Source organism: Ischnura elegans, chromosome 1 (assembly GCF_921293095.1).
Source record: "Ischnura elegans chromosome 1, ioIscEleg1.1, whole genome shotgun sequence".
In the NCBI taxonomy this organism is placed as follows: Eukaryota; Metazoa; Arthropoda; class Insecta; order Odonata; family Coenagrionidae; genus Ischnura; species Ischnura elegans.
The window spans coordinates 131607485-131625994 of NC_060246.1; the positions used below are offsets into that span (position 1 = coordinate 131607485).

The 18510-nt window shown below is 37.1% G+C and overlaps 1 protein-coding gene across 5 annotated transcripts in view; it reads left to right on the plus strand.

The window, feature by feature from the left end:
* The window catches only part of LOC124170044 (calcium-binding mitochondrial carrier protein Aralar1), a 79950-nt gene that overhangs the window by 38193 nt on the left and 23247 nt on the right, over positions 1 to 18510 (plus strand). For 4 of the 5 annotated variants that reach the window (XM_046548731.1, XM_046548739.1, XM_046548747.1 and 1 more), the window contains 4 exons: positions 22 to 81; positions 12500 to 12642; positions 12816 to 12931; positions 15310 to 15449. In XM_046548731.1, coding sequence (XP_046404687.1) covers positions 22 to 81; positions 12500 to 12642; positions 12816 to 12931; positions 15310 to 15449 — 459 coding nt within the window. Of the gene's footprint in view, positions 1 to 21; positions 82 to 11440; positions 11676 to 12499; positions 12643 to 12815; positions 12932 to 15309; positions 15450 to 18510 lie in introns of those variants that run through there. The other variant, XM_046548761.1, reaches the window with a different exon arrangement.

Below are 18510 nucleotides of genomic sequence, written 5' to 3' on the forward strand. Positions count from 1 at the left end.
CAATTTTCTTTTTTCTTTCAGGGAGCCGCTGGCTATTTGAGGAGAGCTAAAACCGAGCGACTTCGAGAGATATTTAACAAGGTAAGGTCATTGCCTTAGGAACGCAACGTAGTGTTCCGAAATCATCAACTTCCTCCTGCGGAAGGATTGTGGATAGGCCTAGCTTTGGTGTGAGTTTTTTTTGTGAAACTAATTTTATTTAACCCTGGTTTAAATACTTTCAGGTGAACGTTACAATAGGTTTTGTACTTTTTATGTGTTCTGAGTAATGTTGTTCGATAAAATGGTTACAGTTTTATGTTGCGGTGTTTGCCAGTTTTTAATTTTATCCATTTCCTTAAGGTTGGAGTTATTTTTAGGTTTTTAATGGGGCTTTTGGTATAATTATTCCGATTTATGTCTGTGTTACAATCTTCAGTTCCGGCTAGCATAAACGTCTCTCTTCTTTTTTGATGGTGTATAATTCATACATACATACTTCTTTTAGTACATATTTGATTTCAATAATTAAATTTAATGGTGTTTCTGATTTTATCGTGGTTCGATTTTGTCGGAAAATGGTTATAAATTTTCAATTTAGGCTAATTCTTTCCGCACTTGAAATATGTGGCTAAAAGTTCCAAAGCTCTCCTTGTAGTAGAGATATGAAGGAATAATACTTATTAAAAATATAAAAATTTACTCGGAATCCATGTGCAAGGGGAAATGTGGCTTTGAAGTTGCCAGTTACGGGACTCACAGGCGCTGAATTAGGAGCGAAAAGCTTCCACACTCTTATTTCACAAGGAAAACATTCGTATTAACTTGGTTAAGGTGACTATTGTTGACCCTTCTTAAGCTTAAGAAGGTATTGGTTGAGCTGTTTATTTGCATGAATTTTTCCCCGTGGGAGGCACTCATATAATATTCTCAGCTTGTACCTCTTGGGTCTATTCTGAATTTAGTCTCGACGCTAATTAGAAGAATTTGAGCTTTTTCGGGCATTATCCGTGGCTACGTAAGTGTGAAAAGATGTTGCTTAAAGTTTGCTTGCGCTGCTTTTGCCATAATTCATCTAACCTGTGTTAATTTTTCGTGCAAACTCATGGGCTGCCTTTTTTTGGTACTACTAACCAATTGGTTATGTTCCCTAATGTTACGTCCTAATTAAAGCAAGATTTAGGATGATGCAAATACACCGTGCTATCCGTCATCGTTTACCTTAGTTTTTTGAGTAATTGATAGGGGAATTTTCAGATATCATATTGATCTCACAATCAGAATTTTTGGTGCGTGTTTGGAAACGTTTCTGGTTGGATGTTTTATAGCTCATGAAATTTCCCCGTGAATGCTGTGTGGCAATATTGCCTTTTCTACGTATTAGGCGATATTTTAACTTCTGATGGGGGTATTTTTGTATTTTGTCGAATGATCAATATAAAATATTTTTTATTCCGTAAAATCAGTTAATACTTGATCATCAAATGAGACCAATTTTTTGAATCTGTCCATTTAACTTTGGCAGAGAACTTACACTTTGCTACAAAAATTGGGAAATACTCTGTTTTTTTTTTATGGAACATTGAACAATTTATCAATAATATGGCAGTGATGGGCGACATGTGATGCATCAATGGGGTACTTGTTATATGATGTTGTCCGAAACCGAGAGTCAGTTCAGAGTTTCATTTCCACCAACAGCGTCAATTAATTTCACGAGATCAAGTGCTCTCCAGATGCTGTATTTACATTACTCTAATGTACTATATTATTCTTCATGAACTGAATAACGGACTTTTTTGAAAGGCCCCAGTGTTTTCTGTCATGATTATTTTCAATTTCGTGTCCATTGACTGAAAATTTCTTTCATTAGCTGAAAAACCATTTAATGGAGAGACTCGGAGCAGCAAATGTCCACCCATTATTGTATCTCACGAGATATAGCTCGTCTTTCAAGAGATATATACATATAGTGTATATTTCAATGACGCAAGTATCACTAGTATTGAATGTTTAGCAGCACCCAAAAACGATTCATTTAGAAGCGAACATTTTCTGTTTCCTACTCAATTAAACCGGAAGTGAATGCGTCAAAAGAAGAAGAGAAGCTTATATCGTGGCTCTGAATAGCTGTGATATCATCAAGATATCTTCAACAAAACTCTTCGAGATATCGGAGTTCTAGTGCGCATGAAGATTGTCATGTGTCTTTCAACTCTATATTCCCTGATGTATGTTTGTCCCTACTGATTGATGATTATTATTATCAACCATTTGGTCTATATTAGGCCTCGGGTTATTACATTTTCATCGACCGTAGAATAGTTCCTGGGTACTATTGTTGTATTTGTGGAATTTTTTAATAGATATTTTTACCGTTCCCAACCCGATCTTTCGAGTTTCTTTTTTTAAAAACACCATAACACCAGTGCCTCTATCAATGCGCCATTATTGTCTGTAAAATAACTTTGAATGTGCTGTATGATTTCAAATTAATGAGCTATTCGCTATTCATAAACATCATCTGATGTTCTGAATGCTGGCTGGGCCCTTTCACCACTTTTGACTCCATCCGCTTCCGTCCCAAGCTTTTTTCTTTGTTTTCTCGTAGGTGTTGATCTTTACGTGATCCACAAATTTTATTCTTCTCTTTCCTCTCTTTTCCTCTCATTCAACTGGCCCCTCTAGTACCGCAGTTATTACACATTTCTCCCTCACCGCATAGCTCAACCATTTCCTTTAGGAGGGAACTTTCTTCTTTTACTTTGCTGAAAACCTTCTCATTTCTCTTATCAATCCCATCTTACTTTTTGTATCCTTTTCCAAACTCACATTTCACTGGCTTTTCTTCCATTTCTTTCCCTCCTACCTATTGCTCTCGCTTCTTACCCGAACATCAAAACACTCCACGAGTAACACTGTCTCTTTATCAGCTATAGATCCAGGCCTTTATTGCAAAGTAAGTTTTTTTCTGTCTGAAGGTCCCTTTGTTGTTGCTTTCCTTTATTCTATTTCTGTAATGCTTCTCCAGCCGTCTGTCACCATAGTTCCTAGGCAACGGTAGATTTTGCTGTTCCTATACCGCCTTATATTTTCACTCTCGCCTAATTTTTACAGTTTACTGACATCACCTTAGTCCTTCCTAAATTATTCACTGTATATAGGTGTTGCTTAATCTGTGCCCCCGAAAATATCAATGAGTACACATAACAATTTGGAGTTTTAAAGTCAGTTTCCTCGTCAAAATTAACCTAATTCAAAAGAGGTTAAAATTGATTGATTGAATATGGTTTGATTTGATAAGACAATTCCTCGTCTTTTGAGATGATTTTTTAAAAATTAATCTCTCAGGAAAATAAGTTTGCGGTAACGGTATTTGTTTCTCGTATTCGGTATTTGACAATGATGTTACAAACCTTAGTGTCAATGGTTATGACGAAACACTTGTTTTTTCTATGCCTATTTTTATTGTGCATTAATTATTCGGTAAACGCTGGACTTTTCGCAGAAGGCTCCTATCTATAATATTTTTTATGATGTGTGCCTCGTAGGTAGGTACCAAAATGCGAAAAAATTGGTTTATTCCGTTTATTCCAGGATTTTTGGCAATGGTAAATTATAGCTGGGACAGGATCAGTCAGTTTCCTGTTTCTTGGTAATCGACTTCAGTTCTTCCGTAAGCTCCATTCCCAATGTCCTTTTGTTAGGAGAAGAATACTTTCTTTCCGTCTGTGTAAAAAGTAGCGTTATATGATTCTAATGGTTTGTTATTGAGCTGGATGTGCGAAACATTGGCAAAATCCGTGACGCAATGAGGCCTTGGAGATATTGGGGACTCCCATTCCGAAAGCCGATGTGTTCGTTCAGTAGCCCTCGTGCTCGATCCCATGGAGACATTGACCCATTAAGAAAATGCGAAATGGATGAAGCCTTCATTCGTCATTGATGATGTTGCCAGCACTCAGCGCAACTCTGTATGAGTTTGGACATCACCCAGGCAAGCTACGATATAGATCATCCATTGTCATTTCTGGGCCTTTTTTATGTTGGCAAGAAGCGAAATGTCATAAATATATCTGATGCATGAAAGACAACTAATTGTAAGCATAAGTAATGATTGATTAGTGCCGCGCGGAATAGATGTCAAAATCACTCTTATCGGTTAGTCCCTTTTTTCTAGTTGAGGCAGTATGAAAAATCTTAAGCCATTGTAGTTGCGGTAGAGAAAACACAAAGGTGAAATTATGTATCGATTAAATATAATCATACGCGTAGTCGGATAGGATATTTGAATGGAGCTAAGAAGCACAATGGAATATCTTTTCGGCTCCTCGACGTGAAGAGATCCAATGTTTTTGAATTCTCGAATCTATATTCTAGGTTTTCTCCTCCAAGTTTTAGGACATTGTGCTCGGCGGGAATTCAAAGGATATCCAATTAATAGGAAATCGTTATATTCGAATTAAAACGCGGAATTATAATTTTACCCAACATTTATGAAGTTATCAAAGCGCTAAATAAATGCTGAGGAATTTAATAGAATCGAGGGTGGATTACATATAGATGCACCGAAGCTCTATAAAGCGTCCAGCAATATTCATATCGGTAGTTGCATTATGCAGACTGCCAACTATGTGTACAGCGTTTGTAAATAATCACTAAGTTGTCTTTAAATGTGGAATAAATAAATGGACCTTAACCTTGTTCAACTTAATTACGGTTTGCGTAAATTTGGGGTTGAAGTAGTAAGATACAATTTTCCGCAAAATAAATGTTAACTGTACCCAGATTTCAATTTAACTACATAATTGTCAGAAGCGCCCAGAAGATGATGTTTTTACTTTGTAACTCGATTCGGAGTTAAAATTTATTCCCTGTAATATTGCGCATTGTTATTCCAATGTGGAAAAATTCCACTCCGCATCGCAATAATATTCGTATTTTATAAAATCTGTGTTTATAATTTTGTGGTACATCTCCTTTTTTCCCTTCATAGGGTGTGATTCAAAGGCTTTTCAAGTGTTTGCCGTGGGGAGTATTGGTAATCGGCAAAAATTTGTTGAAAAGTGTGGAAGAATGGAGTCCTCATTCCACGGACTATCTAGTTGTTTTACCATCGTAGTTTATCTGATATTTAGATTTGGTTGGCCAGGAAAAAATAATAATTATTTTATATTGATTATTTAATTTCGCCGTTGATATAATACGGAGACTTAAGTGAGGTCGTTGAACGTCCAATTCTTGATAATTTTTATCCCGATTGATGTTGCGTAAGGCGGGATGATACCAGTTGGATGTATGTCCAGTTCCTTGTGTAATCATTCGGCGTGCATGTGAATAATCATGCGATTTATCGCAATCGAGAGTGTGGAGGGATGCATGATGGAATCTGATCGGTCGGTTACGAGTTGTATTTCCGTGGATAGTTATTTTGCCTCCATCTGTGACAAAAATGCCCTCAATTTCATTATGCACTAATTATGAGTCATTTTTCCCGGAAAATGAAATATTTTTGGCGGTTTGAGGAGTAATTTCTTGCTTTAGTTGTTGGGCGAGAAGTAGCAGAATCGTCGATGGAATCGTTGGATTCCATCGACGGTTTTACAGTCATCTCTACGATATTTTATGATTAATGCCTAAATTGATTTCATTTATGAAATCACGTTACAGCTGTAAAAAATTAATTGAATTTTAAGTGAATACTACCTCTGGCTGTAGGCGAATACTTCAATGATTGTATCATAAAAAGATAAATTTTGTAAATTGTTCTAGATTTTTGATTTAGTGGTGCTTTATTGTCCTTAATTTTTTGAAGGTTGTTGTCAGTCAAATCCCCACCCATAATTTTGAATTTCTTTCGCATCTTATCATATTTCACGGGGCAGTTTCCGGGCGTCTGCGTGGAGGCTGAAGTGCCTCTGTCGTGGAAACTGCCTTTTCATGATAGTAGCAACGGGGTCAGAGTGATAAAAACTCTTTAAAGTGTGTGAAGGACTGCTCTTATCGTACTACGAGGAAGGGGAAGTATAATGTACTTCATATTCTTGTCGACCATCAATTAATAGCCATAAATTTATTCAAGTGGTAAGTAATTATAGCTTGTAAAACATGAACTCGATGTTTGAACTTTTTTATCTTAAGGCTCTAAATCGCGTCCTGAAGTTTTTATTCTTTAGTGGCAATAAAAAACTCACCTTCGACCCTATTTTTTCGGTTCACTGAATAATTTGCGAATGAGATTGTATTTCGATGCATTAGAAGCCTGGTATTACGGGCAATGAAATGGTGGTGTCGAACACGTTTTGTTAAGTCACCTGTTAGTATTGTTCTTCTGGACCTCTTTATTTAATTTCAATTCTTTCGATCTTGTGGAAGTAGTAAAATAATTATTCCTTAGATGTATTTCCCAAATACGTATAATATGTATAGGAGTCTGAAATTGAAAAAAAATCATAGGAGCTCAGGTTAAATAGGTTTTCTTTATTCAATGAGTATTTTTGTTTTGGCGCATCAAAATTACGATTCAGCGTTAAAACTGTTATTTCGCGTCAATCAATGGTATTAAAATGCGTATTTTGATTTAAAATACACAGTGAATGTTGTTTTAATTTACCCTCCCAGTTTTAAATGATATAAGAAGAATTAAAATTTTTCATTGGTTTAAACTTACGTAGTCCATCACAAAATGTATACGCAGCTGACTTTTGCCTGTTTGCACCCGAATTATTTAGTTTAGTGTCTTCATAGCGTATCCCTTTACGTAAACTCACCATAGTGAGTTAACGTACTGCTCATAGTTAGCCCATACCCTCACCCTCGGATTGATGTATCACTCACCACAAACCACAGACGCACGCGTCCCATTTGTAATGACCTGAGCCAAGGTTGAACTTTTCCGTGGAATTTCAAGGCTTGAGTCGGCCTTTCCGGGGTTTCAGTGCCATGTATTTCTTTAGTTGACGAATAGCGCGTGTGATAATTAGAGTATTCGCTTTCCAGAGATTGTGGCGTTTGCCGGAATTCTCTTTTAAAGATTCTCTTTTAAGCGGTTAGGTATTGTGTGGCTTGTAAGAGTGAGGCAGGTTTAATTTAGCCGCGCTATTTTTCTTCCTGTGGTGAAGAATGCCAAAAAGCGCTGGTGTGGAGTGTAGAGGATGTAGGGTTGTTACTGCGTGGGAAGTGGGGAGAAATATTAAAATAACCTCTTTGGGGTACTATTGTGGTCTGACTGCTGCTCTTCATCCTCGCCAGCCCTGGGTTCTTGAGAGTGTATTGTACCTGATATTTTATTTCATCCTCATTCCATGCCGATTTTTACTGCAGCGATGATGCGGAATTTTATGGGGAATTTTGATGAAAGTTGTATTTATTTTTCGATGGAGGTCACTTGTTAAATGCATCCTGAATGTAAGTCTTTGATGTAACTTAGGCAAGTGCCCACCAATTGCTATCCCCCGCATTGGTGGTAAATTGATTGAGCGATTTGATCGTGCGTAAGCGTTTCAACTTACTGTAGATCGATCTGAAAGTTTGTGAGCAAGCTGATTGAAATTGCCCGTTTCAACATGCACTTGAAAATACCTGTAGTCCTTGGCCGTATGGAAGGTTGGGGGAGTTCAAGGGGTTCAAATCCCCCAAAGTGGTATGCACTCTCATTCAACTCCCCCAAAAAGTTTGCTAGTTAAGGGCTTGATACATTCCTCCCTATAGGGTATTATTGGACTCTTAGATGAGCGGATTTAATTCGGTGGGTGATTGTTGAGCGTTTGTGCAGTGGAGGTATCGGAATATTAGGGTTCATTCATTGTTGCAAAGTAGTCAGTGCATCTAGTACATTTCTCTTGATATATCAATGTGCTATGGATTGAATGTTTTATAGTCGACCACAATCGAAAAAGACTGCTACATAAGCAATTTTGTGTATTCATTTATAACATTTTTCTCCAGTCGACCGTGTGTAGAAATACTGACTTTTCCAAAAATTCGCACTGTGGATCGATTTGACATCGTACTTTGGCTTGGAAAGCAGGCTGACTCAGTGTCTTATCATATTGATCTTATCGGCTGGGTTTTTTTGTCATACCAGGCAGAGCATATATGAGCTAAGATTCTATTGTGGGAAGATTTTTGGATGAGATAGTAAAAGAAAGGTGTTATTTCGCACTCGTCCGACCGCACCTTGAATATGCAGCGAGGGTATGGGGTCCGGTACAGAAAAGCTTAATCCGCGAACTGAATAAAATACTAAGGAAGGCAGCGCGGTTCGTCAAAAACTGCTACAGGCGTACAGACAACGTTACCCAGATGTTAAGCGAATTAGACTGGGAGCCGCTGGAGACTCGGAGGCTGCGCGCTAGGCTTATTGTTTGAAAAATTGAGAATGGATATATAAAAGAGCGACACGGAGAACATGATATTAAAGCCCCACTATATTTCCAGGTCTGACAGACGCGATAAATTAAGAGAGATATTTTGACGAACGGATAGATATGCGAATTCCTTTTTCCCCTCGAAACATAAAGGACTTTAATAAATGCCAGTAGTAATTTCTTTAAAGCATTTCATTTTTATGTGCAAATGGCTGGTGTCCTAACACCCCTGCCACACGCGGATTGCGGGGTAGTATGTAGATGTAGATGAAGATTGACGAATTATCAATTTGGAAATTTCGTGGTTGTGATGGTAATCTAACTTTCAGGATACAAAGAGCGATAAATTTTCATGTTTGCACCATTGCCATTTAGAGCTATTGGTGAGAAATCGTCAGGGTTCCTAACTCTTTGAAACCAAGGAGGAGGAAAGTTTGTGACATCAAAAGGACTTTCGACCAATCACTTTAGCCTCTAGTCGGCATTTTCCTTTCCTCACTCTTCCTTGGATCTCGGATAATGTCATAAACTTTTGAAATGGGCATTAGCTTTTGCTTTCATTCAGATCATGGTGAACTTGTTGTGGATCCTAGATCAATTATCTTGAGGAGGTGAGAGGGTCAAATCTTTTTGGGGGAGCAATTTTGGTTAAAATGCCATATTACTGGGTGGGTTGGGGCTTGGAGCAATGTGGTAATCAGTGGCGCCGACTCCATGGGGCCTGAGGGGGCCAGAGCCCCTCAAAAATTCGTTGTAGGTGTGAGGATAAAATGTGTCAGGCTTGTCGATTTTCCCCGTAGTGTCCAGATATCGAGATTCGAGTAATCAGGGTTCTAATGTTGATCATATGACTCTTCTAAAATGCTTAAAAAACTTGAAACTGACTACTCATAAAATTTCCATAAACTTTCCTGGCAGGCACAAGATCCCCGCTTTGGGCCCACCAATATTTTTTGTAAGTCGGCATCCCTGGTGGTAAGGGTTTTAATTTAATGAGATAGGATGGCAGAATGCCGTTGCACTCCCACATCTCTTGTTGTCCTGTTTGGCATCCCATTCTTTGCATTATAAAATTCTCTTATTTGCTTCTAGAAGGGAATCAATTTTACAATATGAATAATTCATTGTCTAAAAAAATATCAACATGAGCACTTGGTCTTGCCAGTTTTCTTGTAGTTGTTAAAGTTTTCAAATTTACAGCGTGATGAAATATCTTCCATTCTGTAATTTTTTAATAAAAATTAAGGTATTTGCTCCCTGAAATATCGGAAGTGGTGGTGACAGTGTTGATAAGGTTCTGTAATTTGACTTGTAAGGTATGAAAATATGTTATATGATGAAAATCCTTTATTCATACTGAAAACGGTAACTTAGAGGAAAGGCTCTGTAATTTTGTGTGCCTTTCATGTTGGAATCTGCAAAAAAAGTCACTGTCGCATTTGGCACAGCTGCCATCCCCCTCAGTCATGCATCCAGTTAGTATTTCCTCTGTGTTGCACTGATTGTATTTACTAGCCTTTCTGATGCCTGTTGTTCATTTTCATGTACAAATGAGATAGAAATGGTTAGATATTCTCTTTTTGCTGATGTTACAACAAAAAAACATTCAAAGTCATTAAAAATATAATCCTTTAGGACATATTGGGGACCAAAAGTAAGGAGGAAAAGGAAAGTTAAGGACACTAGGTGGTTATTTAACCCAAACCAAGATCACAATTACCATATATCCTGGCCTATAAGATACACTAGCTCATAAGATGTACGGTGATTTTTCAGCTTAGAAATTATGAGAAAAACTTGAATATAGAGTTCTACTAGCCACCTTGCTGAATGGCATAGATTTGCCATGCCAAGGAGCCTTTGTATGACATATTTGTAAGTTTTTGAAGGAATGACTGTTACAAAAATATTAGAGCCTTTCTTTTATGCACTTGCTCAAAACACAGTTATTGTCAATAATTGAAATAAAGACAACCATATTCTTGGCAAAGCAGCTTGCATTAGTTTAGGATGAAGTTTTGCCCTTAGCCCATTTGACACAGGCTGATTTTAGGGCACATTTGTGATTGAAATAAGTACATCTTATTGGCTGGAAAGTATGGTATAGATCAAGCCAATGATTTCTGGCATGAATTTTGACATTCACTCATACAATTGCTGACACTTCTACTAATGGCTGTTTATTTATAAGTCACAATCATGTAATAATAGATTTTTGATAACAAATGCGGTGTCACTTTGTCATTATCAAGGATATTGTTTCCCCTAAATGATGAAAGTGAGTGAGTCAACAGTTGGTTCTATCCTCTTTCTAGGTGGCACTAAATCCTAGTTGAAGTCCTATCAGCTCTTTTAGAGTGTTTCTGCGTCTGGTAACACAGGTGTACATGTATGTACTTGTGATCCTAAGTTTGGTTTCAATTACTGCCTTGTGCATTTAACTTCACTCTTTCACTCTCCCCCATTGAAATAGGATGTCCTCATTGTGGACAGAAGGTGTGCCCAGTCTTGCTGAAAACAATCTCGAGTAATATATTATAATGGCAAAAGCATTTATGTTAACAATCATTGTTTGTATCAATATTTTGACTATGAAAATATTTTTTATGAGGAAAGTTTTCAGTTTTTTTTTTACATTTTATGTAATAATTTGTTTTGTCATAAGAATGTGCAAAACTTATTACCATGGTCAGTCATACAGTCGTAATTCATATGGGCACCATTAATATTAAATAATTTCTGCTATTTTGTATGAGGTTGGCAAAGAGATTTTTTGGTCTCTTAAGTACATATTTAAATGTAATTTTATAACAGCATTTGGCCATTCTTATCAGGGATTGAAGAATAGTTGTGCTTCCCCAGAGAATTGCAGGGTATGGGGTTCTGAGAACTATAACTCATATATGATTTCCTTGAGTGTATTACAACAAGAATGTCATGAGGGTGGTATTGGTGGCCCACTCTTATGTCATATTTCATTTCTGTACTACACAAGGTGACCACTGTTCACCAGCAAATTGGCATTTGGTGACAGCACATTTTCTGATATCATTTATGTTTGGTATAAGTGAGCTTTCTGAGATATAGTAGGGCAGGCTTTCACTTTATTTGGAGCGATTGTGAAATTCAGTAAGAGGGATGAGGTGCATTTGTGTGTGTGTGCGTGTGTGTATCCCAATCCTATGTTTTCCCTATGCCCTATTGTTATGCAGGAAACAGGGTCCCGAGAGAACCTGCCTGCTTGTGCACCGTTGCCACATCTGAGCCTCAGTGAAAATCGCGGGTTGACAAACCGCTTCCCCTTTTGAAAAAAGACAGAAAACAAAGGTAAAATGTAAGATTGTGGAAGTATGATTCCTGGAAACAATATATAATTACTGTCTGCTGAAAAAATACTAGATTGCTCTGAATTTATTATTTATTTGCATATTTTGTGTGTATAAATTATGCAAACTGTTGACAGCAGTTTTCCTTTGCCTTTGTGATTGTGCCATACATTCTTATTGTTGATTGTAACTAATATGCATTTAATGCCCTACTTTGAAAAACATATTTGCTATCTTAACCGTACTTATATTATCTACCTACTGATTTTATTATTTATTTTAACTTTATGTTGATTCTGTCCGTATAATAATATGTGCTGATGTTTTACTGACCTTATCAGTTATAGGGAAAGCAAAATATTTTATGTGAGTTCTATTTTTTTCTTTTTAAAGTTAATATTCCATTATCAACTGTGAAATTGTTCCCACATTTTAAGTAACATACGTAATATATCTAATGTCAACTTTTCTATTTGTCATAATACTATGTCAGTCTTTCAATTCTCCTGCAATGTTTTATTATATGGTATTTCGGCTGGCCGATTAGCTAATTTTAAACAGTTTTAATTGAAATTGTGTAAGAACTATTCACCTTTTTTGCAGTACATTTTCAAATTGTGAAAATGAAACTCAAATTATGAAATGAATGTCAATATGTATTGCTTATAATAATTGTGTGAATATTGTGGGTAATTGATTTTTAGCAAGTTATTTATGATGTTATGATTATCGTAATGGGTTTTGTTACCTGTTAATAAAAGTATTATTATAAAATCAAATTGCCACCTGACTTAACAAAAACAACCGTATCTGTTCTTCTTTCAGTATGCCTCTAAGGAAGTTGAAGGGGAAAAGTTTATGACACCAAGTGACTTTGTAAGAAAGTATTTGGGAATATTTACTGAGGATGACCACAATCCTGAATCTGTTGCTCTTCTGGGTGGGATTGTCGATACCAGCAAGGATGGGTGAGTAGCTTTATCTGTTTCTGTTGCTATGGTAGGTGACATGCTATTGGTAATGCAGGAAATAGTTTTATCTGTTTTAAGTGACAGTTTTTTTGGTGTACTTTAGATTCTGCTGTTATCTCTTTTTTAATTCTGTCATTTACTTAGAAATTTTTTTTCTCTGCTTTTGGCAGACTCATATCATTTTCAGAGTTTCAAGCATTCGAGGGACTCCTTTGTGTACCAGATGCTCTCTACAAGACAGCTTTCCAGCTATTTGACACTAATGGAAATGGAATGGTTGCATTTGGTATGCTATTCCTCATACTCCTTATAAACATATAAAAATATACAAAGGTGTGCATTTAAACAATTATTGCTTGCATTCTAAGGGATAGATATTTTTGCTTTGAATGAGAATTACGGCTTTTATTTTGTGACTGTAGATTTTAAAATTCATTTTGATACCACAGTACAGACTACAATATTTTATGTTTTTACTTTGATATTTATATTATGCTTCATAATTGTAGTATATTCACGCGGATAAGTGGATTGAGGTTTGTAGTTTTTGTTCACGTTCAGCGGTGTGTTGGGATTGCAGAACCTTAAGCAAATGGAAGTTTCAGGGCCCCTTAATGTATGTAGTACAAATCCTCATTTTTGAATGAAAAGGTCGAACCCACTTTGGGACTTAGTTGGCATCAAGGAAAGTGATGTAGCACCTGTCGCACCTCCCTAGGTGTGGCACTAACCCTCTGATTAAAAATTATCCATATGCATATTGTTCCTTCTTTATGATATAATTTACCCTAAAGACACGCACCTTGTTTTTTGGGGAATGAATTTAGAAAAATAATAATTTCGAATAAATTGGTGCAAAATAAAATGTAATATTAATGTGGGAGGTTAGCCCACCTCAAGGTGCTGCATCCTACTGGGAATGATTAAAGAAACAAAGTAATTTCTGGGGTGGAGCTTGTGGATTGCATCGTCATTATTTGTCCTTCCGTAGGGTACCATTAAAAATGTAAATACTTTGGTGACTCGTGCATCCTTGTGTATCACGCCCAGCCTGCTTTTGACACTACTAATAAGGGAAAGTTTATGCACGTGGTGCATGAGAAAATACAGTAACTTTTTTGCTTTGGTTGACAAAACATTGCTCAAAATAATTCTTTAATAGAGCCTTAACAATTCTAACAAGAGCCAATTAGATCATTTTCAATTTCAGTGCTAAAAATTACAAATGAAACATGTCATATTCATCACTGTGACCTAAATTGTCATTTGCAAGGCAAAAAATGTGAAGTTGATAATACATTATAAATGTGCTTGAAAGGCCCATGATGATAGTATCTCCTCCATATTTTATTCAGATCCATGATAGAATTCTTGTTTTTCCTGTCCTTCTTTTTTTCCAGAAAAATATCCTTGATGTAGCAGTAATAAACCTTCAATTATAATTTCAGTTGCTTATGAGTGGCAACTGAAGCTTTCATGAGACAGGCGTCTTCTACTTCTTTTCACTGTGCTACTTGTCATCAGTTGTTGTATCCTAATTCCATAGAGCATTTTCAAATCTAAGGCACTCCACGAAAATTTGGCCTGACTAATTGGCGCATGCTTGGCCAGGTTTTTTATTATTGAAATGCCTTTACTCAACTACTATGTAGGCATTGTATCTTATGCGTGCTGGAGATAATAGGACTTATCTTATTGAAATTGTCCAGATTCAACATGATTTTTTGGCTTCATATATTTTTCATAGTATTGACTGACATGGTTTTTTTGGGGGCTTCTCTAGTCTGCATTTTTGAAATTAAACTTCATGTTTCTGAATTATGGTGTGACCTGTGTAACATTTACCACTGATTGATTCTGGTAAATTATTTCATTTGAGCCATGAGGATGTTTGTTCCTAGCATTAAGAGGACACGCATCTCCCTCTCGGCTTGTGTTTTTTGGTGACAGTTTACTTGTGTAAAGTGTATGTTTTCATCCAGAAATTTTCAGGGTAAGTAGTGTAGACCCTGTTCAACATTTTCTTGTGTCTTGTTGGCCTTGGTGGTGGTAGGGTAAAGTCCTTGCCTGCCAAACAAGAGGTCGTGGGTTCGAGTCCCACCTGGGTAGGTTGCCACTCTCCAGGGCATGGTTGTTTGTGGAGGTTAAATTGTTAACATGGTAATAACCCCATATGTAAAAGGCCGTATAGAGCTAATTTTGGTGGTGTGGAAATTAAAAAAAAAGGAAAAAAAAGAAACGTCTGAGATAGGAAACTTTTCAAATTTGAGATGCAATCAAAGGCTGACAATGGTCTAACTTCATATGTGCTGAATATTTCAAGGTATTAGCATCGGTATTAAGTGAGTCATCCATCACCAAAAACTTACTAATCGAGTGGGAGATATAATTCTGAATAAATCATGGGTTTTTTAGTCAGATCGATATTATGTCTCCTTGTCGTGCAAGATAACAGCTTTTGATACCTTTTTTTGCTCAATGAAAGGAAATAGCCCATGAACCATGCATGAGTTTACATGTTTCTCTTTCACCATTAACTTTAGAACTTGGCAAACTCTCGTGCTAACATGAAACTTCTATTGATAAAGGCTTATTAATTCATAGTATTATAGTGCATGACTCGAATTTAAAACTGATATCCTTTTATTGCTTGATCAATTTTAGATGAATTTGCTGAGGTGATGAAGAAAACAGTGCTGAACCAGCACATTCCATTTGACATGAATGGCAGTTTTGTTAAACTCTATTTTGGTAAAGAAAAGAAGAGAGTAGTGAGTTATGCGGAGTTCAGCCAGTTCCTTCATGTGAGTAAAAATAAACATTTTTATTGATTCTCATTCCTTAATATATTTTATAATGTTATTTTTCAGGCATTCAGGTGAGCTTTGGCTTCAAAATTGCAAATAGACTTATCTCATGCCTAGTATGAGAGTATGAGTTGATGATCTCTTATTATCTTTTACTTTGGATTAACATAGGAATGCCTTGCCAAATTTTATATTGGATATTGCCTTTGTCCTCGTGATGCATATGACTGCAGTCAGTGGTGCAGCAAGGGGGCTTTTTGGGGGATAAAACCCCCTCCAGAGCTCAGAGAAATTTTTAAGTTTAATCCATTTTACTTAATTGGATTGATATTACTAATAGAATAGTGGAAGGATTAATAAATTATCCCTCAGAAAGCTGTAAAACTCACCATTTTAAACCATTGATCTTAAAATTCCGCAATTTATTAATCTCTCACCTACCGCTTATCCTGGTGGGTATTCCATACCCCCACGCACCCCTGTGTGAGTTGCACCTAAACCCCTCCCAGCCTTTATTCCTAGCTGTGCCCCTGACTGCAGTATAGCATCAATGTATTTTTTTTGGCAATTGAAGGGTTAGGGGAAACAGATTAATGAAAGAGGTTGATAATCCTAAAAGTAGATGTCACTTTAATGATTTCATAATTGTTTCTTAGGAAAATCTGTTTGTGGGCAAAGTATTGACTGTCACATCTGCAGTACTGTAAATCTAGTGGTAGCAACGAGAAGGAATTGGAGAATAAGGGAGAGACAGAGAGGTAGACTTGTTGAGGACTGATATAGATGAATAATTCAATGTTTAATCAATCATATGTCGGACGATGGGCTATCCACTGTATGTAATGGTATTGGAGTAAAGGCATGTAATCAGGCGGTGGGCTTTAGGGGCTTTGGTTCCCCCCCTCCTTGAAATTTTTACCCTTGTGGTGACTTCACCCAGTATGTTTCTGCCCACTAGGTGACCACTAGCCCAGGATCCTCTGACACTCCCTTTTTAGCTATAGTTACATTTCATTATGTCTGCTGATAGCAAAGGATGAATTTAAATTTCAGCACTATGCTAACAAAATATATGTATAGATGACTTTATGAAGTGTATGGTTTTCGAATTTGTGCGAATTGGCTGCAAATGATTATTGAAAAAGGCAACCGATGCAAAAAATCTGTGCTGCGACTGTTCTAAAGCTGCACTGTAACTGTGGTAAGGGACTGTACTGTGACTCTACTTAGACTGCACTTAAATTGAAATATCACAGTATAGTAATAGCACAGCCTCAGTGCAGATATAGCACAGTCACAGTGCAGTTGCCATAGCACAGTTTTTACTATAATACTATTTCCTTGAATCAATAATTGACAGCCTAGATGTGACTATTGCATTCCCTGCAGATCTTATTGGAAATAAGAAGCAGAATTAAATCAAGTGAGGCAAATTAGCAAAGTTCCCTTTTTAGGTGTTTGTGATGATTGGTTAACTGATCCAACCTTAAAATGGGATAGATCGAGATATAATAGTGACCAAAACAACTAAACTTATTCGAATATTGAATAGTCAAAGAAAAAGTAGACCATATTCCAAATTCGTCGACACTGAATTTGTTACGTTCCATTTCCATAATATAAACAAAATTGATGGTACTCAAAATATTGATATTGAAGCACTTATGTCCTGTGAGAAAAATTGACAAATCCTATTCAGCACATCAACTGACACCTAATATAAAAACCACCTAAATTTACTTCAGTGGTATTTTTCAAGTTGCCGCACAAATGCTTGAAAACCTTTGGAATATTATTCATTAAAAGGAGCCCACATCGATTATTTTTGTTGATGAGAGTAAGTTCTAACTCAGTGGAGCAAAACAAATGACAATATGATATAAAAAGGAAAGAAATTTATTAAATACTAATATACTCATGATTATAAACATAAATATGACTGGGAAGTCTTGGTGAGGCATAACTGCTCCATTTATTTGCCTTTTTGGCTGCCTTTCTGAAATTACGAGGAACACACGTTACATACTTATAGCTATAAAGTGCAGAGGCAAAATATGATTGTTTAAATTTGTCTGAATTTATTTTTAGAGAAGTTGAGTACCGTATAAGCTTGTGTAAGAGGCGCACACGTGTAAGAGGCGCACCCCTATTTTGAGCATCGAAATTATAAAGAAAAAAATTTTGCGACAATTTTTATCCTATCGTGCGGTGTGGCAGGCGTATGCCCGGAATTTCGACAGTTATCGAAATTTCCTCTTTCAGTACTATTTGAAAGAGGAAATTTTGATAACTGCGGCGGTAATAGCGGCATAAGAGGGAGTAGAAAGAGTTCCGATCCTCTCTTCGCATACGCCATCGCTCTACGTTGCTTGTCCTACTCACGAACAATTTTGTTTAAAAGCTCTCGCAGGAGTACTGCAATAGAATTGCATCCGTGAAAAATTGTAAGGCAAAACACGATAGGCACATAGCATGAACCTTCCCAAGAGATTGGACAACAATCGGGGCAATCTCAGCGCCGTAGGATAATAACCACGTCGTAGATTTAAGGTCCCTTGCTCACACACCGATTTTTGACGGCCGGTAAAATATCGGCCGTCCACATTCCAATAGCGAACAATCGGAGAGCATTGGAGCTTGCACACGTACCGACCACGCGCCGGCACCGGCAAAATGCCGGTTATCTGTCGGCCATTGTCACTGTGGATCGTCGGCGCCGGCTCAAAAACATAGATAGCAACTTATCGTTTGACCGGTAAAAATCCGGCGTGTGTGCAAGCATCGCTTCGCCGGTAAAATGTCGGCCGATATTTTACCGGCCGTCCAAAATCGGTTTGTGTGCAAGGGGCCTAACGGAACTACACTCGGCCCTCCATCAGCCAATGCCTCTGCCGTTTTTTTTCCTTTCCGAGACTCCACAGGAAAATAGGAAAATATCAAGTTAAAGGGGAACAATGGAAACGTGTTTCATCCCTACCCCATCTCACCAACTGACCTTTTTGGTCTACCAGGTTCAATTCTCCGAGTTTCTGGAGGTCAAATTCTAGGTGAGTCACCT